Raw genomic sequence first — 20719 nt, 5'->3', positions numbered from 1 at the left:
TGCCTACATTGTCCGAAGTAGCACCTGTCGCCAAGAGTTATATCAATATCATCGGCATACGCCAGCAGCTGTAAACTCTTATAAAAGATTGTACCTGCTCGATTAAGTTCTACAGCTCGAAATATTTTCTCCAGCAGCAGATTGAAGAAGTCGCACGATAGAGTGTCGCCTTGTGTGAAAGCTCGTTTGGTATCGAACGGCTCGAAGAGGTCCTTCCCGATCCTGACGGAGCTTTGGGTCTTGCTCAACTACAGTTTACACAGTCGTATTAGTTTTGCGGGGATACCAAATTTAGACATCGCGGCATAAAGGCAGCTCCTTTTCATGCTGTCGAAAGTAGCTTTGAAATCGACGAAGAGGTGGTGTGTGTCGATTCTCCTTTCGCGGGTCCTTTCCAAGATTTGGCGCATGCTGAATGTCTGGTCAGTTGCTGATTTTCCAGGTCTAAAGCCACAGTTTGTTGACGGTGGGCTTTAATCTTTCACACAATACGCTCGATAGACCCTTATACGCGATGATGAGGAGGTTTCCCACGGTAATTGGCGCAGATTTTTATGGATTGTGCAGAACACACTTAAATTCCAATCGTTGGTCATGCTTTCGACCGACCATATTTTACAAAGAAGCTGATTTTCTTATGCTAAAATGTAGGACTACAGATAACCATATTTCGGCCCCCGGCGAAATCGATCAGCCTCAACCCATTCGGGGATGTTTCCTCGTGGAGGCTGAATTTACCGACTGCTGTGCCAAAAATACCTTCTTTGCCTACCCTGTCGTTAAAGTCGCCAAGCACGATTTTGATATCGTGACAGGGGCAGTTCTCATAGGTGCGCTCCAAGCGCTCATAGAAGGAGTCTTTGTTCACATCGTCCTTCTCTTCCATCGGGGCGTGGGCGCAAATCAACGATATGTTGAAGAACCTCGCTTTGATACGGATTGTGGCTAGACGTTCATCCATCGATGTGAATGACAGTACTCGGCGACGGAGTCTCTCTCCCACCACGAATACCACGCCAAAATTGCGCTCCTTTATATGGCCACTGTAGTAAATGCCACAAGGACCTACTCGTCTCAGTCCATGTCCCGTCCATCGCATTTCTTGGACGGCGGTGATGTCAGCTTTCACTCTAACGAGGACATCAACCAGCTGAACAGCGGCACCTTCCCAATTAAGGGACCGGACATTCCAGGTGCATGCCCTCAAATCGTATCCCTTATTTCGTTTGCCATGGTCGTCATCAAAAAGGGGGTCTCTCATCCGAGGCTGTTTACGCTTTTTCATTGGTACTGTTTTTTACGTGGCGGGTTCCAAACCCAGCGCACAACCCTGTGGAGCGGATGTTTCTTCTTCCAACGGATGTTCTTAGGGTACCCAGAGGATACTTGGTCAAAGACCGGAAGTCGTGAGCTGCTTGAGCCATATGTAAATGAATCGTTTCTGGCCACTCACTCTGAACTTCTACACATGATTCCATCCTCCATATGTAAAAGAATTCCATTCTCCAAGATTATCTCTTTCAAATGTTGGCCGCGGGTACGTCTCAGATGGTCCCCTCATTGAGGCCAATTTTCGATAACCCGTTCGAGCTTTTCGACTGGTAACTGGTTAATGACAAACGTGATATTTTGCTCCAAGACCTGAATCGAAGCGGGACTGTCCGTATAGACTTAAGACTTAACATATCCCCACAGGAAAAGGTCTAACGGTGTGATATCACATAGTCTTGATGGCTAATTGACATTCCCAAAAAGATAAATTATCTGCTCACCGAAGTGTCCTCTCAACAAATGGCAAGTGGCGCCGTCTGTTTGAAGCCAAACGTCACCGAAGTCAAGAGTTGCAATTTCAGGCATGACGGAGTTGGTTATCATGGCGCGATAACGGTCGCAGTTTTTAACTAATATCGCAGAATACTGGGCATACTCCATGCCTACTCTTCCATTCACAGATGTTGGAGTCCTTTTATCCTAAGGTTTCCGGAAAATTATTTTTGATTAACCTAAGCATTTCTCCAAACCTTCGGCTTGACTTTTCTAGAAAGACAAGTTATTTTTCATATCAGGGCCATATCTTCTATTTAATTTCTTTTAGATACTTAGCTCCGAGAAAATCAGTATTGTCTATGGTAAGCCTCAGTTTCATCAAGACATGTTTTTATTTATTTATTATTACTTTTACGACATAAGCCTAGGTTACAATTTAAAATCCAATTAATTTTACAATATTCATAAAGACGTGTTTTAAAAACAGAAAAATCAACACAATTTTGTATTTCATTCGGTAATTCGTTGAAATCTTTAAAGCCTTTATAAAATAGATTTTGCTTATCTTTTTCAGTCCTAAATAATGGTAACTTTAAATTATTTTTGTTTCTTGTTATAATGTCTTGCGTTTCGTTTATGCACCCTACCTAATTTATTAGATATTTCGATGCATTACCACATCTTATGTTAAATATTATTATATTATGATGGTGTGATAACATATTATTTATTTTATACTTAACATATTGAATTTTGAAAGCATTTCATTCATTTAAAATGAATTTAATGCATCTATGTATTTTGTAATTTCTAAAGTTTTTCTATTTTTGAGTTTGGCACTTTGAACAAACTCGATGGACAATAAATAAAGTGCGATTCAATCAGTGTTTTGCAGACTATTTTCTTGAACCCTCTATGTAAGTAGATACATATTTACAGGATCTTTTCACAAACCCAATTAGTTTTGCTATCTTTTGTACAGTAAACTCCATATGCTTATCGAATTTAAGTTTGCTTTCAATTATAATGCCGAGATATTTTTTGAATTTTACAGGTTCTATTATTTCATTGTCAACTTTTAGGTCAATAGTATCACACTTGTTTGTATTTGTATTTAATTTTGCAGTATTTTACTGTATCAATAATATCATGTATGTACATATATATATAAGAAATAATATTTGTACCAAAACAGATCATTGTGGCAATAGTAAAGGAGGAAGCACTTCTCTTGACTTGAAAGAATCTATCACTGTATTTTTACCTCTCCCAATTCAGTAATTTAGCAGCTTTCTTTACTTTCTTTATATTTATGTAAGTGACAGGATCTCAGTTTTTTATACTCGAGCAACCTGTTACTATAGAGTATTATAGTTTTGTTCACTTAACGGTTGTACATATCACCTAAAACTAATCGAGATAGATATGGGGTTATGTCCGTCCGTTCGTGCAAGCTTTAACTTGAGGAAAAACTTGAGTCACAAGTAAGGAAGGGCTAAGTTCGGATGTCACCGAACATTTTATACTCTCGCATGATAAAGCGATAATCGGGATTTCATTACCCGTCATTTACATATTTTTTTATTTTGCTGTAAAATTAATTAGAATTAAATTCTGAGAGATTTACCGATGTTTTCGGTGAAATATTAGGTTAGGTTAGATTAGGCACTGAGTTCTTCGTGTTCGATATCAGGGACCTTGAAAAGTTATAGTCCGATCACGACAATTTTTCCACAAGGAATCCCTCAGCTCAAATACCGCATTTGTGTAAAGATTTATTCCGCTATCATCATTGGTTCCTAATGTATATATTATACACAGAAGACATCAGATGGAATTCAAAATAGCGTTATATTGGAAGAAGGCGTGGTTGTGAACCGATTCCATATTTCGTACATGTCATCAGGGTGTTAAAAAAATATTATATACCGAATTTCATTGAAATCGGTAGATTAGTTCCTGATATATGATTTTTGGTCCATAAGTGGGCGACGCCACGCCCATTTTCAATTTTTAAAGAAAGCCTGGGTGCAGCTTCCTTCTGCCATTTCTTCCGTAAAATTTAGTGTTTCTGACGTTTTTTGTTAGTCGATTAACGCACTTTTAGTGATTTTTAACATAACCTTTGTATGGGAGGTGGGCGTGGTTATTATCCGATTTCTTCCATTTTTGAACTGTATATGGAAATGCCTGAAGGAAACGACTCTATAGAGTTTGGTTGACATAGCTATAGTAGTTTCCGAGATATATACAAAAAACTTAGTAGGGGGCGGGGCCACGCCCACTTTTCCAAAAAAATTACGTCTAAATATGCCCCTCCCTAATGCGATCCTTTGTGCCAAATTTCACTTTAATATCTTTATTTATGGCTTAGTTATGACACTTTATAGGTTTTCGGTTTCCGCCATTTTGTGGGCGTGGCAGTGGGCCGATTTTGCCCATCTTCGAACTTAACCTTCTTATGGAGCCAAGAAATGCGTGTACCAAGTTTCATCATGATATCTCAATTTTTACTCAAGTTACAGCTTGCACGGACGGACGGACAGACAGACATCCGGATTTCAACTCTACTCGTCACCCTGATCACTTTGGTATATATAACCCTATATCTGACTCTTTTAGTTTTAGGATTTACAAACAACCGTTCTGTGAACAATACTATAATACTCTCCTTAGCAACTTTGTTGCGAGAGTATAAAAATTGATATATTTTAATTAAACTTAATACGGGGGTTTCTTAGTACAAATAAAATTACGAGTTCGTAGATGGGCGTAATCGGGCCACTGCCATGTCTACAAATCTACAAATCGCCATTAATCGAAAACCACTTTAAAGCCATAACTAAGGACTAAATTAAAATATAAAACCTTAATTTGGTACAAGGGATCGTTGTAGCAAGAGGCATCCATGGGCAAAAAAGTTGAAAAAGTGGACGTGACCTCGCCCTCTAATAAGTTTAATGCACACTCAACTCCTAAACCAATACAGCTAAATAACTAAATTTGATAAGCTCAAATATTATAAGAAGACCATTTTTTCAATATTTATTTATTTATTTTGTTTTTTAAGGCTAACAAGAAGTTATAAAATCTTAAATCTATTTAAAAACTAGACAAGCTTAAGCAAGTGATGGAGCTGATTTTACTGTTAGACCCATTTACTATCCTACATAAGTTGTGTCATACATTGGGTAAGGTTGAAAATCATAGTTTCAACGCTTCCATTTGATTCGAGGCAGTTACATTTGTGCGGTGCTGCCTCTCACCACATTGCATAGAGCCCTTGAGTTGCAATATTTTTAATATTACCTGGCTTTGAAACTTGGACGGGCCTTTAATATTTTCGCTAGGAGGAATATTTATCATTCGACTACGACGTGCTTGAATTCCGACAAACAATTTCGTTTTTAAGTCTTTATATAAGTTAGCCTTAGTTAAGGCAACAACTAACATAAGAGGAATTGGTCAGCTAACATAACATAAATTGCTTTGAATGCTACGCACGATCATGCTGGGCTCTTCATGCTGGAATGCTTACGTTCATTTGCATATCAATTCTCTTATCATTATTATCACCAATAAGAGCGCACAGCAACAGCATAACTTTTTGATGGGTGACATTCGAAAGATGATGCGTAAAATACTGAAGTGTTACGGTACCTTTAGAAGTTGTAATTGCAATGATAAAGCTGCTCACAGCAAGATCACCTGAAAAGTAAGATCGCATAGAAACAACGACATTTTACCTTTGGTAAAGGGAGCCACAAGTAAGTTGTTGCTGCACAGCGAAGTATATGCTTGGACAATAGCTTAGTTAAGGGAGATTTAATGTAAACGTGAAACTATTAACAATACAAATATAGTTTCTAAATAAAATAATCACGTTTTTAACTTATACATTTTGATGTAAATCACCACACAACACACAGACACTGTGTAGGGTGCAATATATTTTCGTGTGCCCATACTCTTGGCAGTTTATGCATGGTACTGATATTCTGCGATGGAGCAGATATTTTAGATTGTAAATCGGATGTGTTTTGTTTTTCTTTGGTTGATTAGAATTTTACATCAATTCTATTTTACATATTGGTTGTGGGACCTTCATTCTGTTAAAAATATTTACTACTGATTTAACACTAAACTCACCTTCTTCCACTGCTTTTTTAACATCGTTAGAGTGTACCGAAGACTCTATATATTTTATGACAACTACTAGGTCTTTGAACTCTTCAGTAGTAATTCTTGTTATTATTTGACAAGTATTTTACAACATCCATGAAACATTTTTCAGTGTATTTTTGAATTTTTGTTTCATCTATGATACCTTTTTTCAAGGATTTCGAACTTCCAGGTAACTTTATACTGGATATATCGGCCAATATGTGAGCCATCACAATGAAAATAAGAGAGCGTGTTTTACTCCTAACAGTGTATCTTTGTGTCTAAAATAGATAAATTTGAACGAAAACTTTCCTTTTAGGATTTCCGAACATCCGACTGACTCTCTATGATTGGTGATTGTATGTGAAATCTGTGGCATGACAGAAGTTAATGGATAAAATCGGGTCGATACTACCCCAACTCCCATATACTACGTAGTATAATGATTTTGGTTTTTCTAACAAATCTTACACAGAATTTGTCGGTCTGTGTATGAGTTATATACGAGGTGTGTTCAAAAAGTATGGCGAATTTTGTGTTTTTTTCAAAAATTATTTATTTATTCATGGATATCTATTTTGTCCGATTCAAAGTAATCCCCATGAGATATTATACACTTGTGCCAACGGTTTTTCCATTCTTCGAAGCACTTCAAAAAATCATTTTTTTTATCTTCTTCAGCTCCTCCTTCGATGCCGTCTTTATCTCGTCAAGAGAAGTGTAACGTCGTCCTTTCATGGGCCTCTTCAGTTTAGGGAACAAGAAAAAGTCACAGGGGGCCAGATCTGGGGAATACGGTGGCTGCGACATCATTAGTGTGTTGTTTTTGGCCAAAAAGTCGCGCACAAGCAACGATGTGTGAGCAGGGGCGTTATCGTGGTGCAAAAGCCAATTTTTGTTCTTCCACAAATCCGGGCGTTTCTGGCGGATTGCTTCGCGCAAATTGCGCATAACTTGCAGGTAATATTCCTTATTGACCGTTCTTCCCTGTGGCAAGAACTCATGATGCACCACACCCCTGCAATCGAAGAAAACTGTCAGTTACGATTCGCGATACTTTTTGAACACACCTCGTATAGTATATATGTATGTACGCATATAAAATTGCTGACATTCTGATCCTCTGGTTCACGTTTTACATGTGAAGGTATCTCCCCCGCGTTGATTCTTGCATGTTGCAAGAGTATAAAATGTTCGGTTGCACACGAACTTAGGCCTTCCTTACTTCTTAAGAATTTACCACCAAGAGTAAATTAGTTTTGGAGTAGTGCTGTCGAATTTACAGTCTTTGTTCGAATAAAAAACCATGCTCATTCCGCTTATTTAGGTCCGACTGTAATGGGAACGACTCTCGGCACACGCCCGATACCTACCAGATCTGCTTAAAAGATACTGCCAGAGAAAAAAAGTCGTGAAGAGACGGAAATAGTTGTTCAGACACTACTTTCCAATTTGGAAAGGTTTTATAGAATGAGATTATGTCCACACTTTTTTGTGGTATAAAATGCTTTACCCCTACAAACAGTTATAAATTCACTAACTCTAATTGAATAAAAACACTTCAAAACCGAAGATAATACCTATGCAATTTGGTGTTCTCAAAGTGCTTGCAAATTATGCACAATCAGCCAGTGAATATTTTCAGCATAAAGCATTTCCAATTCCATTTTCTCAGCGTGAATTCGCAATGGCATATATTTCACATAATTTTAATCGTTTAATCTGATTTCTAATTGTTGACTTTAATTACCACTTGCTACCTATCTACCACACAATAACAACAACAAACAATCGGCACAAAACTCGTAAGGGTAATTCGCTTGAGCGGCGATTGGACGAGTGAACGCGCGGAAGCTCGGCTTGATGAATGAATGTGAATGTGAGCGTATGTGACGCGACTGAATGAGAATGCCCGTAGTCATTCACGTAATTATTTTTTCACCAGATGTTTTGCTGATTAAAGTCATAAGCAGATATGCGGCATTTATCTGTGTGAGTGTATGTATGTATGTATGCATGCTTGCATGTAGGCGCTACAGTACGCTTATTGTCTCGATAATAGCACAAATACTTATATTTAGTGCGAAACAGAACTTCCGGCGGCGGCGATTTGTCTGTTGCTGCCAAGTTTCTTCCACTGTTGTTTTTGTAAGCATTAGCATATTGCAATTACGCGGCGGCATCAATTACGACTGTTGCAATGACAATGTTTGCACTTTTAACAAACATTTTGTAGTTATCGTTGTTGTTATTGTTGGTGTAGTTGTTATTGCTTTTTGTTCTCGAAACTAATTTGAAGTACAAATAATCGGCTGTCAACAGCTTCCGATGAGTTATCATTTACTTTGCGGAAGATAGGGCGCGGGTGCCGAAGAGCGTGGAGATGAACGGTTGGTCGGATGAGCGGAGGGTCGCATAAGCAGGTAAACAAAGCTCGCAAGTATCATGCATGCGAATATGCATGCAAATATACGAGCGCGGTCCGATTTGTCTTATCGTAGAAAATAGAAAATTTCAATTTCGGAAAAATTGGATTTATTTCTCTAAGTAAGAACACTGAGGTCTTAGTCTTTCATAGCGGTATTTTAACCATTTTGCACAACTTTCTGAAAATGATTGATTTTTTCTGGTTTGGAGGCAAAAAGAATTTGCACAGGGCCAAATCTGAAGAATACGGTGGATGGGGCAGCAGTTCGTAGCCTAATTAAATCAATTTATTTGTGGTGATGGTGGCGGTGGTCATGTTGAAGGCACACTTTTTTAACCAAATTGGACCTCTGCGACCGTTTTACCTTTCTCCAATTATTCGCTGCTGATCACACCTTAGAAACCCCGGTCAGTTTGTCTAATTGCGGAACGCCCTTGCTCGAGCAAATATGTACCTATACTCGTACTTGTATGTACTATGTATACATATACTTAAAGGGGGTACACATGAGCTCACTGGAACGCTGTGTCGGTCGTTTTGTAGAGCTTATGATCCGATGAATAGCTTTAGATAGCTTTTATGACTTTATACTATTTCAATTGTTGTTGTTGCGTTTTTTTAACATTTACACAGTTTGCTTTTTCCTACGCGTAGTGGCGTTCACCTGTGTGTGCCTGTGGCGCTTTGTCTCATTGTTGCTTTGGCGGCATCGGTGGTGGCGAGTCACCTTTTGTAAACAAATTGTTAATATCTATTCAAATGTGTCATTGAGTTGTTGCAATGTGCAACCAAATTGGTTACCAACGCGTTGTTTGTGCAAATTACCGGGCAAGCCGAACGCGCACGTACATATGTATGTAAAAGCAGTATGTAAAACCCCAACCAATCTATATTGGTTCATAGGTAATTGGATTCCCACTTATAACATTGCATATATGCGATTAAACAACAAAAACATTTAAAATATATGCACAAATTAGCATTCACGTATTTATTGTTCTGGTGGGCCGCAGGCGATTAGCATTACAAAAACCATAAAAAAATCACCAAAATGTTCGAAAGGTCGAACATCAAGGTCAAAGCGGTGCCAATAAATACAAGTGGTGAAGGTCTCATATATAAAGGTAAATAAAAATTGTCACAGCTCAAAAATCCACAGATATATTATAAACCGACCCGCTTATTTTTATTGTTTTGGTTGCATAGATAAAAAAAAATTGTTTAGCATCAAACAATATCGCCAAAAAATTTTGAGGAATGCTACCGAGTTCTTGTGCGAATATAAATCCGGTTCCGGTTATGTAGGACTAACTATCAAACTATCAAGAAAGCAGTGCATATTTCCTCGTTATTACTTATACCTATATTTTAGGTGTCATAAAACGTATATTTTTTTGGTAGTCATTCTTTATTTCACATTGCCACTCCTATATAGGTGTGCGCTGACTAACGTAAAACTCCCTGTTTGCCTCTTTAGGAAAACCTGTTGCATAACTGAAAATTTGAAGAGAACGCCTGGCGAAATAGGAATTGCATGGGCTTCAAGGAGCATCCTACAATAGTTAACTAAGAATAAATAAAATAAAATTTTTGATCAAGCGTCCTCTCTTTACTTCCTTCGTAACTTACTTTGGTCATTATACAATGCTTGATTGAACTCTTGTAACTAAAATTCTGCTAGTAGAGTCAGCTAAGGACTTAGAGAGATAGCTGAATCTTAAACTGATTTCTTCCACTGCCTTAAAATGGTAAAGAATACTTCTGGTGGTAAAAGTTCTCTAACAAACCTATATATAGTTCCTGATTTACGTCACTCCTAAGCTCTTACCCAAAAAAAGCAATGAAATCCGTTTTTACGACTCGAAAGCCTTTGTATCATTTCTAAGTTCAATCTGTGTGTATGCTTATGAAAATTCGTTTTGTAGTTCATGCCAACAAAACTTCGATACATATCTGTCTGCGTAACTAAAATAAATATTATTCGAAAATTTTACGAATGAGCGCTTTAAACTAAATGAACCGAATTCGAATGATTTTATCAACAGCACGCGTAATGTTGTTGTAAAAGCCAAATTCACTGTCTTAACCCTTCCAGCCATCGATCAGTTATCGTGCGTGATTATTCATGTTCATATCTGTTTAATTTCTATAATTGCAGGTACATTGAGGCCACCTGGTTTAATCGGCGGATCAAAGCCAAAAGTTGCTACGCCCGCTGTAGTCTCGAAAATCGAGCAATACAAACGCGATAATCCGACAATATTTGCGTGGGAAATACGCGAACGGCTGATATCGGAAGGTGAGTTAAAAAACAACACAAGCGCACACATGTACGAACCGCAACAACAGACTTAAAAGACACAAATCTTGTCCGTGGGTGCTCACTGGAAGCCAGTGACTGAATGACTGCCTACCCGCCTAGCCACCGTGCTGCCTATCTCGCGCGCTTGCACAATTGACCATGCTAACGGCATGACTGACGCGACTTGGCTTTAGCTCAGCTTACGTAGTGGTCGCTTGATGTTTTGCCTCATTAAGTGACGCCGTCAACCCCCCAGAAGAAGAGTTGCGACCAAAATGATTGGCCAAACAAATTACCAATGAATTGCGATTGCTGAAGCACCGCACACACACGAACACTCCCGTGCGCTGTAATGCATACCTTTTGATAAAGAGTTACGCACTGGTCGGCTTCTTGTGCCCCATGGTGGGACGGTGGTCGGTCATACCTCCTGATGTATTTATGGTCTGCTCAATAACTGCGACCAAATAAATGCCTTCCTTCCAATTTCCCTCGACTTAACTGACTTCGGCTCACACACAAAATGTAATGTATTGTTGCACTCGCCAGATTTATCGATAGTCTAATTTATTAGCATCCGGACGCCATAGCGCCGTAATCAGACGCGTATGCGTATACAACCCCTTATAGCATCTTCTAAATGTTGCTCGCGGAAGCGAAGAAGACACGCGTTCGCATGCGGAAAGATTGATATGTAAATGCGGCTGAACGGCACTCAGCGTGTTCATCACTGCGCTGCAGGATTTTTGCATTTGCTTCTTTCTGCGCAGCTGTCACAGCAGAGTCGCTTAGTCAACGTGCCACAACAACAGTAGACACACCGTGAAAGCTTCGCTGCGGCCTCACTCCATATATTTATGTCCGCTGCGCTCACTTAGCTTTCCATACTATGTAGGTAGTTCATTTGCGAATGCGTATAGGCTTCGGTCTTCGTACTTGACATTTAGTCAGTCACCGCATTCAAATTGGTTTTGATATCGATCGTTCACATCAAATTGCTGTCTCGTCGTGAACTCTACGCGCCGATCACACTAAACAGCTTAGTAGTTGCTTCGCACAACCTGCACATATCCCTTTTCCTTTTGAGCGCTGCTTTTCTTCTTCTTCTTTTCATTGTTTGTAATTAAGAAGGCAATTGGAGGCTGTAGATATGGCAGAACACATGCAAAACGCCAATTTCAATTAAACTTAACAACAACAGTTACCACGATTCTGGCTTCCTGTAAATAAATTTATTTTATTCTTCAACTGTTACTGTTTCAATGCTCCAAACCTTCTTCTTCAAGATTACTCCGTTTTTTATGTCTTTTGTCCATACTAGATGAAAGTCCGCGATGCCCGCTGATGAGTTATAAACAAATATAAAGCTGAAACCCACTCTTCAAGGTCTAACTGAAATAAAACTTATTTATCTAAAATCATACTTATATGAAGGGTGTTTGACTAAATTGTATGATGTATATATGATCCGAGGCTGTGTTTGCTTTTTCATTGGGGGTGTTTTTTACGTGGCGGGTCCCAAACCCAGCGCACAACCCTATTCAGGGGATGTTTCGCCTTCTCACTTTAGCTCGCATTCAAACGGATGTTCTTAGGCCACCAAGAGGATACTTGGTCAAAGACCGAAAGTCGCTGCTTGAGCCATATGTATAAGAATCGTTTCTGGCCACTCCCAAGTGAATGGCAATCAGAGAACTTTCCTCACATGCGTGTACTTCTACACATGATTCCATCCGCCTGGAAATCCAACGCAGGATTACTCCAGCCAACAGGTGCTACTTAGGACTGAGTAGGCAATTGAGAAGTAAAGTCCTCTCTCAACGAACAGAAACCAAACTCTATAAGTCGCTCATAATTCCCGTCCTGCTATATGGTGCAGAGGCTTGGACGATGACATCAACTGATGAGTCGACATTGAGAGTTTTCGAGAGAAAAGTTCTGCGAAAGATTTATGCTCATTTGCGCATTGCCCACGGCGAATGTCGCATTCGATGGAACGATGAGCTGTACGAGATGTACGACGACATTGACATAGTTCAACGAATTGAAAGACAGCGGATACGTTGGCTAGATCATGTTGTCCGAATGGAGGAAAACACTCCACTCTGAAAGTATTCGAAGAAGTACCCGCCGCGGAAAGCAGAGGAAGAGGAAGACCTCTACTCCGGTGGAAGGACCAAGTGAAGAAGGACCTGGCCTCGCTTGGAATATCCAATTGGCGCCACGTAGCGAAAAGAAGAAACGACTGGCGCACTGTTGTTAACTCGCTATAATCGCGTAAGCGGTGTCTACGCCAGTAAAGAAGAAGAAGATATATGATAATAGAGAAATAAATTTTAAACAAAGTTCTGTCTTCAACTCTCATATCAAACTCGAGCTTAACATCTTGGTTTCATAAATGAAAAAATTCAAAGAGTAGATGTGGTGACTATAAGTCACCAGGTAAAGTGGTTATACTAAGACTATCATTGAAATTCCGATGAAATTCACCGAAATTTTTACCAGACACCGAATTCTGTTTGAATTTATATTTTCAGGACGCTTTGACAAAGATTTTTCTTCTATTAGCGAGAGATGTAGTTGTTCGTTCTGAGTTTACGTACAAAATCTTTTTTTGATACCTTAAAAAATGAGGACACATTTTTATAAGACCAATTTTAGACCAATAGCCTCTTAGCAAAGTTGTTGATTCGTTAAACATTTCCGGCATACACGATTTTGTAGAAAAAAATCGACCTGTTCTAATATAACATACAAATGTACCGAACAGAGGTACTATGCAGTTTATCATGGATTTCTTTAAAATTAAATAAAATGCTAGAGGGGAACTTCTATTATAGATTTAGAGTCTGGTTATTGTCATTCCTAAATCGATCAAATAATACTTCCAAATCTAAACATTTTCAGGTGTTTGCACGAATGCTACGGCGCCCTCCGTATCCTCCATCAATCGTATATTACGTAATCGCGCGGCAGAACGTGCTGCTGCTGAATTCGCACGCGCTACCAGTTATGTTTATATGCATCCCACACATCCCGGCTTTCCGACATGGCCGTCAACCTTACCACCACCACCGCCTCATCTATGGGCGCCTGGTGCAGCAGCAGCTGGCGCTGGTGGTGTTGGTGGCGGTTTCCCAAACAGTTTGCCCCAAGGTAGTCTTACACCGGCAAATTCCAATATTTCCATACCACCAATATCACCCGGGTCGGGTAGTCACGAGACATTGGGATCACCGGATGCCAGTCGTTTGATTGGTAGGATTCTAGTTGATTTCACGCTAGTTTCTTTAATTATTGATAAAACGAATATGATATTTACAGATATTGAAGGCGAGGACTCTGACACAGATGACAGCGATCAGCCTAAATTCCGTCGAAATCGAACTACATTCAATTCCGAGCAGTTGGATGAGCTGGAGAAGGAGTTCGAAAAGTCACATTACCCTTGTGTGAGCACGAGAGAGAAATTAGCAGCGCGCACTGCACTGAGTGAAGCGAGAGTTCAGGTAGGTGCAATTGTGTTATATAATAAGTTTAAAAATCAAAAAAGGTAATCTAGTAGACAGTCAAATATTGAACAAAAAATAAAATTATTCAAGTAAATCTGCCTGTGACTAATGTCAGCGTACCATAGAAGGAGTTTATGCAATAAAGTATTAGATTTAATACTTAATACAGGAAACATAACATCATAAATTTTACGTTTGCTCACAGTTAAGTTAATAAAAGTTTTTGAACTCTAAAACTATCTCCTTAGAGCCTTTGAAATTGTAGCGGCAGAAACCATACCTCAAATAATTGGAAAGAAAGTAACCGCAATAAAAATCTGGGCTTGTTCCGGTTACTTAGATCTGCGTGGAAAGATTCAGTCGTCTTGTATTTCGACTTGTACCCAGGTTGTATTCAATTTACTGCTATTTTGTAGGAACTATGGGCATATCAGCTGGTATTTCCAGAATTAGTGATGCCACATGCTTGGAACATAGTCCCACAGTTGTTACACGGAAAAACCTCCACACTCTGAAATCGACAAGACGTTTGGACAGTGTTCCATAATTGTAGCTATAAGTTTTAGTACACTTCTGCTTGACCTAGTCAGGCCGACTTTGTTTCATTTTTCCTAACGTTTCAGGCAGATTCTATAGGATTCCATTTATTTTTGTTATTTTAGTCATTCACTTTAGTTAGTCATCGCATTTAATATTGTCTTTTTCTGTCTCGCACCCCGATATACTTTAATTAATTCCTTCAACCTGAGTTCCGAAGCGATTTTCAGTTAATACAACTAATATCATTGGGTAACCAATTTATGGTCATACAAATTCCTTTAGTCTTCATGGACTTTGAGTTATTTATTCAGTAGCGAAGCTGGAATAACGTAAAAGCTTAGCATCTGAAGAATGTTAATATCAGATCCAAGACTTAAATCTTTAAAACTAATGGTGGTTTTATAGACTCCCTTACATGGGCGTTATGAGAGTTAGATCCTCACACGTAAGACTAGTAATCAAAGCTATTTAAGTTTACTCTAAGTAATTGTCATCTTTAATTATTCAGAATCTTACCTCCAAGTATTAGACCAGTTTTCCGTAAAGACCTCCACTATTTCGGGTTATATATACACACACATATTTATCTAAGTATACTCGTATGTGCATGCCATAATACTTTCAACAAAGCTTCCTCTAACTCCTCTTCCTACGCAAACACCTGTCGAAACGTGTTTAATTACTCCTACAACCATTTTACCAACTAACAAATTGTATTTTTCGTATTGATCAACATTAGGTTTGGTTTTCCAACAGACGAGCGAAATGGCGCCGACACCAGCGGGTCAGCCAGCTGAAACAGCAGGGTTCCAACTCACCTCAGACACACTGCGCGATGCAACGCAACCATTCACCAGTCAACCCACAACGACCTCACCATATATTGGATGTGGAGAATTACAACAACAGCAGCAAAGCGAATGCAACAAACACTTACTACGGACTGCAAACGGGTACAACAGGCCATACGTTGGACTATACACACAAGCTTGTGAACGCTTTTATCCCTACAGCAAAGCAAGACGGACAACAGTTCCACACGAACATGAATACAGTGAATCTGCAGCAACACCAACAACAAAACCACGAAGCGCTCCATCACAGCAGCGACTCAACGAAATCAAAAGCGTTACCTTCGCAGCCACACGGCACTCCACCACCACCACCACCTGCGTTGGTCTTTCCATCGCACACAGCATCAGTTCCATTATTAATGGGCGGTGAGCATAGTGCTTTCCGCTCAATGGTGGTGAATCCCGTATTGTCCGAGGCAATGCTCGCGTTAAACTTCACCCGCCAAGTTGTCTCCGCCGCACAACAGTCGAAACTGCTGGCGAGCGGGGGCGAAAACGGCGAAGATGACTCACCACTTTCTCACTCTATCACACCCTCACCGACGAACACGACACACTCAAAGGTATCAGAGGAGGAGATAAATGTGGTGCAAGATGTGGAAAGTAGTGGGCAGTGCAATGAGGATATGACAAATTATGAAAAATAAGCAGATCTGAGCCTGAGAGCTAAGCCCAATACAACGCAGGATTCCCAAGTCTGATTAAAGCAATTCTAACGGAGTAAAGTTGTGTGTAATATGTGTATTTAGAGCGAAATGATTAGTCTTAAAGCTATATTATAAGAGAGAGTTATACATTTGTATATATGTATATAGCAAACTGAATTCCAAGCGCTCTCTTTATGTATTTTATAATAAATTTATTCTCTCAAATCAAATTTAAGTAACTTAGTGCAATTAATTGTAAATTAAAATGAAAGTAATTAAACTCTGGAATATAACTAAAAATTAAATTAAAATTAAAATCATTTAATCTCTTTTTATCAAGTGAACAAAAATGTCATATATAATGGTAAATACGATAAAGTAAGTATGTTATTCAAAAAATTATAATAATACGAGGTTTTATTTTAATATCGGCCAAAGCACACTATGGTTGGCTCTGACTGATATAAGAATATTGCAAAATATAGGAGAGCCATTTTAGCTGCAAAAACTGGAGAAAACTGTACTATGTTTAGCGACCTAACCTGATACAGGCTACCCGAGGTTATGCAATTCCACACAGCACTCTATTTCTCTCTATATATCTCTTTTCATACTTCTCTCGAGAACGATAGCGCTCTCTTTACGATCTTCTACCTATCCCTTTTTCCTCTTTATTGAAATTATGCTCTTTCAATGGTATCGCGGAGTATATAGTACAAGCGTTGAAGATATTCTGATTCCTTCTTCCTACTATTGCTTTAATCTCATGTAACTTTCACAGACAAAATTATCAGTTCGGCACCAATTTAGTGACTGATTGTATTCCTGCCTATTACTATGGTTCTTTCGAACTCCTTTCTAAATTCAACATACATATGTACTATGTATATAGAAATATGAGTTAATCTTCTGAGAATTCCGTACCGGATTGCCTCCTTTCACTCTATAGGGCAACTCGTATTCACTTAAATTACTATTTATGGCACCTACGAAGACAAATATTAATTTCTTACGTAATTTCAACTTAATTAACTTTATAGGACTGCAACAGATATATACATAAGTACATATAAGGAAATAATATAAAAAGTAAGTAATTAATATTTGTCTTTGTGAGTTTCATAAATAGTCCCTTAAGGGGTTTGGTGGGTCTGAAAATTTCAAAAAAATTGATTTTTTGTCTTATTAAATAGTGTGTTTAAAATATTCTTTCAAAATTTTAAAATACATATATCCGAATGAAATTCTAAGTGATACACCCTTGGAAAATTCCACCTATGAGGCCACGTCTTTGTAGCGCACCACAATTTAAATGCGTTTTTCTCAAAATTTCGAAGTCGGTGGACACGATTTCTCGAAAAGTTATGGACCGATTTAATTCGAATTGTGTACATCTTTCAAATAATCTAACATTATTTAGTTATTGGACGAAGAATTTTGTTTTTGTCATTACAACTTATTTTTTTAAGCCAATAAATAACGAAAATGTGCCGAAGAAATTAGACTTTTTGTTCAAAGTCTGGGAAAAAAATTAAAATTTTAATTCCATCGTCCATCCGTGCAAGCTGTTGCTTGAGTTAAAATTGAGATATCTTGATGAAACTTGGTATGCGCGACCCTTAGTAAAAACTGTAAGAGTGAATAGATGGGCCTAATCGGACCGAATCGCCATTGACCTAAATTAAGATACATACTATATATGTAAAACTCTAATTTGGCACAGAGGATCGCAGGGGCACCTGTAGGCAAATAAAAAAATTGAAAAAGTGAGGCTGGCCCTGCCCTCTAATAAACTTAACTATCACTTAAATCATTTAAGCTCCAAAAATCAAACAGTGCGAAAATGGATGAAATTGGATTAAAACATACTAACAGTGCAATAAATTAATAATGGTATGAAAGGGTTTTAATGGAGCGTGGCAGTGCCAACTTTTGTGAAAACACATATCTCGAGACCCCTCGATTTGAAATTTGGTATATGGCATTCCTCTCACATGTTCATGCTACAGTATGAAAATGGGCGAAATCGGACTGCAGCCACTCCTACTTCCCATACAATACTATTTTAAATTCCGTATCCCTCTTTCTTTTCGAGTGTACACATCAAGAAGCAATCAATATAACGGGATAAAACTTTGTTCGAATAATGCCTTTATGGCCAAAAATTTTCCAAACCCAACAAAAACTGTTCAAACCGCTATATACCCAATATTTGAACCCCAGTGCTATATTTGACTATTTATCGAAAATATTGGTAAATGTGGCAGATTTGTGATTGAAAATTAAAGAGAGTCCTCTCCTGATAGTATTATATCCGTGCGCTATAAATCGGTTGAGTCAGGTTAATACTTCCCTTAGCCCCATAAACCTAATAAAAATATTTTCGAACTTCCGGGTGACTTTATACAGCATATATCGGCCAATATGTGAGTTATTTAAATAAAATGTAAAGGGCGTGGTTTCCTTAAAACGGTGAATATTTCTGCCTAGAATAAAAAAAATCGGGTGAAAACTCGCCCTAGATTCATATCTGAAGGTTCTTCCCTGACTTTAATGCTTGCAAGTTGCAAGAGTAAAAAATCTTCGATTATTTCCGAACTTAGCGCTTCCTTACTTGTTTGGTATATGCATGTCAAACAAGCCAAGAAGACTGTCTGAAGTTGTATGCCGGTGGTTATGCCTTGGTTCTAGTCAATGTCGAGACTAGAGGTATCGAATTTCGGATGAGAGACAGGTACTATCCACGAATACAAAAACTGCCTCGGAGGTAGAGACTAAAAGTATGATCAAAAACGGGTTGATGGAGGTTATGCGCTAAAATTCATTTCATTAATGTAGTGATTTTATTTAAAGTATCGTAGGCCCGAGTGTCGTAGAAAATAGAGAAAGAGGAGAGAGCGGTGAGACGACGAAGAACAAAAACGACATGAGTATCGGATTCCATTAGATAGATTTAACGAGATTCCAATCATTAAGCAAAAGTTAATACTATTGTAAAGAATATTCGACGGTAGTATTCAGAATTTTTGTATACTTTTCCCACAGCAGAGGCTTTAATGATTTTGGATTATACACGTACAGCAAACCTTTTTATCAGCGAGTCCTTCCCGAAGTGTCAAATCAGGAAAACTTGATATGAATAATCTATACATTCACTAACTTCATGTACTGTTCTTCAACTATCGTGTTTGTCTCTCGCTAATACTTTCACGTTCTAAGAAGCATAAAATAAACCTACATGACTCTTGATTTTCATAATTATGGAAAAAATTTGTTTACATGTTAAAGATTAGTTTCAACAATCTTTAAAAACATAAACACAAGAATAGAATCAGAAACAAGACAAGCAAGAATACATTGGGTTTAGGCACAGAAAATGGATATTCTGTGAGAGGTAAGCTTTTCGACATCAACAAAAGGCTAGTTCAGCAGTTAATTGAAAATACATAATAAAAATCAAATTATAACAGCTACCATAGTGCTGGTCATGGTGGGATCATTAATTTCTGTTATGTAGCATCAACGAATTTCGAAAAGTTGACTAAAGAATTTTCATATTTCTTGATTTTTGACGTTCTTCTATCAATAAAAGGTGAATAATAGACAAGTTTATGTTAGTGTTACACTTTGCTGCAGGATAATAATTATTTAGTTACACGTGTTATTCTAGAAATATAGAATTTACGAGGGTGATCTGATAACACAACGGCTGTGCGAAATAAAGAATTGTTGACGCGAGCATAAAGTTTTATTTCAGTGTGGTTTTGACTCGTTTTGTTTCGTAAACTTATTAGGTTTTTTTTTAATATTCACTTTCTCAAAATTCAGCCAATACCTTCTCATTTTCAAGACAGCCTTTTGGTTACGTTTAAACTCGCTAAATTTTGTTTTTTTTTCTTCCTTAGGTTTGACAACGTATCACAGCACAGCAATAATCTCGGCGTAAAATATTTTTTCTTCAACATATATATTAGCAATTAGTTATTGTCATCTATATCCCTTAAATGTTTCGAAGAACTCAGTTTTTGCACTTGCTTTCCTTCTCTAAGAATATCAGAACTACCGGAAATTCGACTTTCATCAATCCCGATCGCGAAATTTCGATATATTAGGACATATTAAATCCTAAACGATCTTTAAGTAAGCTTATGTGATTTTACTAAAAGTACGCAAGTCTTAAATCGAGCCCCTCGGCACAACTCAGCGCTTCTGTTTCAAATTTCTGAAATTGACGGACTTATCAGACAACTCATCCATAAGTACACATACGCACATACAACTCACGTGTAAACTTCTGTACTTCTTCGAAAAAATCCATTGATTTGCTCGTTGTTCGGCAGCGATAAAGCGAACTTCTTTTAATTGCAGTCTTTCTTCTGTCAGTCTTCTAACTCTTTTGTAACAACTACTGCACTTTAAGAAGCGTTAGCTAACAATAACAACAACATAAGAGCAGCGCTAAAAGAAAAGTTTAAAGTCCATCAGTCAATCTTTTGCTGCCAAGC

The 20719-nt window shown here is 38.2% G+C and overlaps 1 protein-coding gene across 5 annotated transcripts in view; it reads left to right on the top strand.

Moving 5' to 3' along the window:
- Positions 1-16512, top strand: part of LOC105229662 (paired box protein Pax-6) — a 30499-nt gene extending 13987 nt beyond the window's left edge. For 2 of the 5 annotated variants that reach the window (XM_049457576.1, XM_011210082.4), the window contains 4 exons: positions 10518-10658; positions 13569-13919; positions 13986-14170; positions 15453-16512. In XM_049457576.1, the coding sequence (XP_049313533.1) occupies positions 10518-10658; positions 13569-13919; positions 13986-14170; positions 15453-16214 (1439 nt within the window). In that variant the 3' untranslated portion in view covers positions 16215-16512. Of the gene's footprint in view, positions 1-10517; positions 10659-13568; positions 14171-15452 lie in introns of all 5 variants that reach the window. The other 3 variants (XM_011210090.4, XM_049457575.1, XM_049457577.1) reach the window with 3 other exon arrangements.
- Positions 16513-20719: the final 4207 nt, after the last annotated feature.

This window comes from Bactrocera dorsalis, chromosome 5 (assembly GCF_023373825.1).
Source record: "Bactrocera dorsalis isolate Fly_Bdor chromosome 5, ASM2337382v1, whole genome shotgun sequence".
Lineage (NCBI taxonomy): Eukaryota > Metazoa > Arthropoda > Insecta > Diptera > Tephritidae > Bactrocera > Bactrocera dorsalis.
The sequence above is the reverse complement of the archived record's forward strand: the minus strand, read 5'-3'. Positions and strand labels throughout refer to the sequence as shown.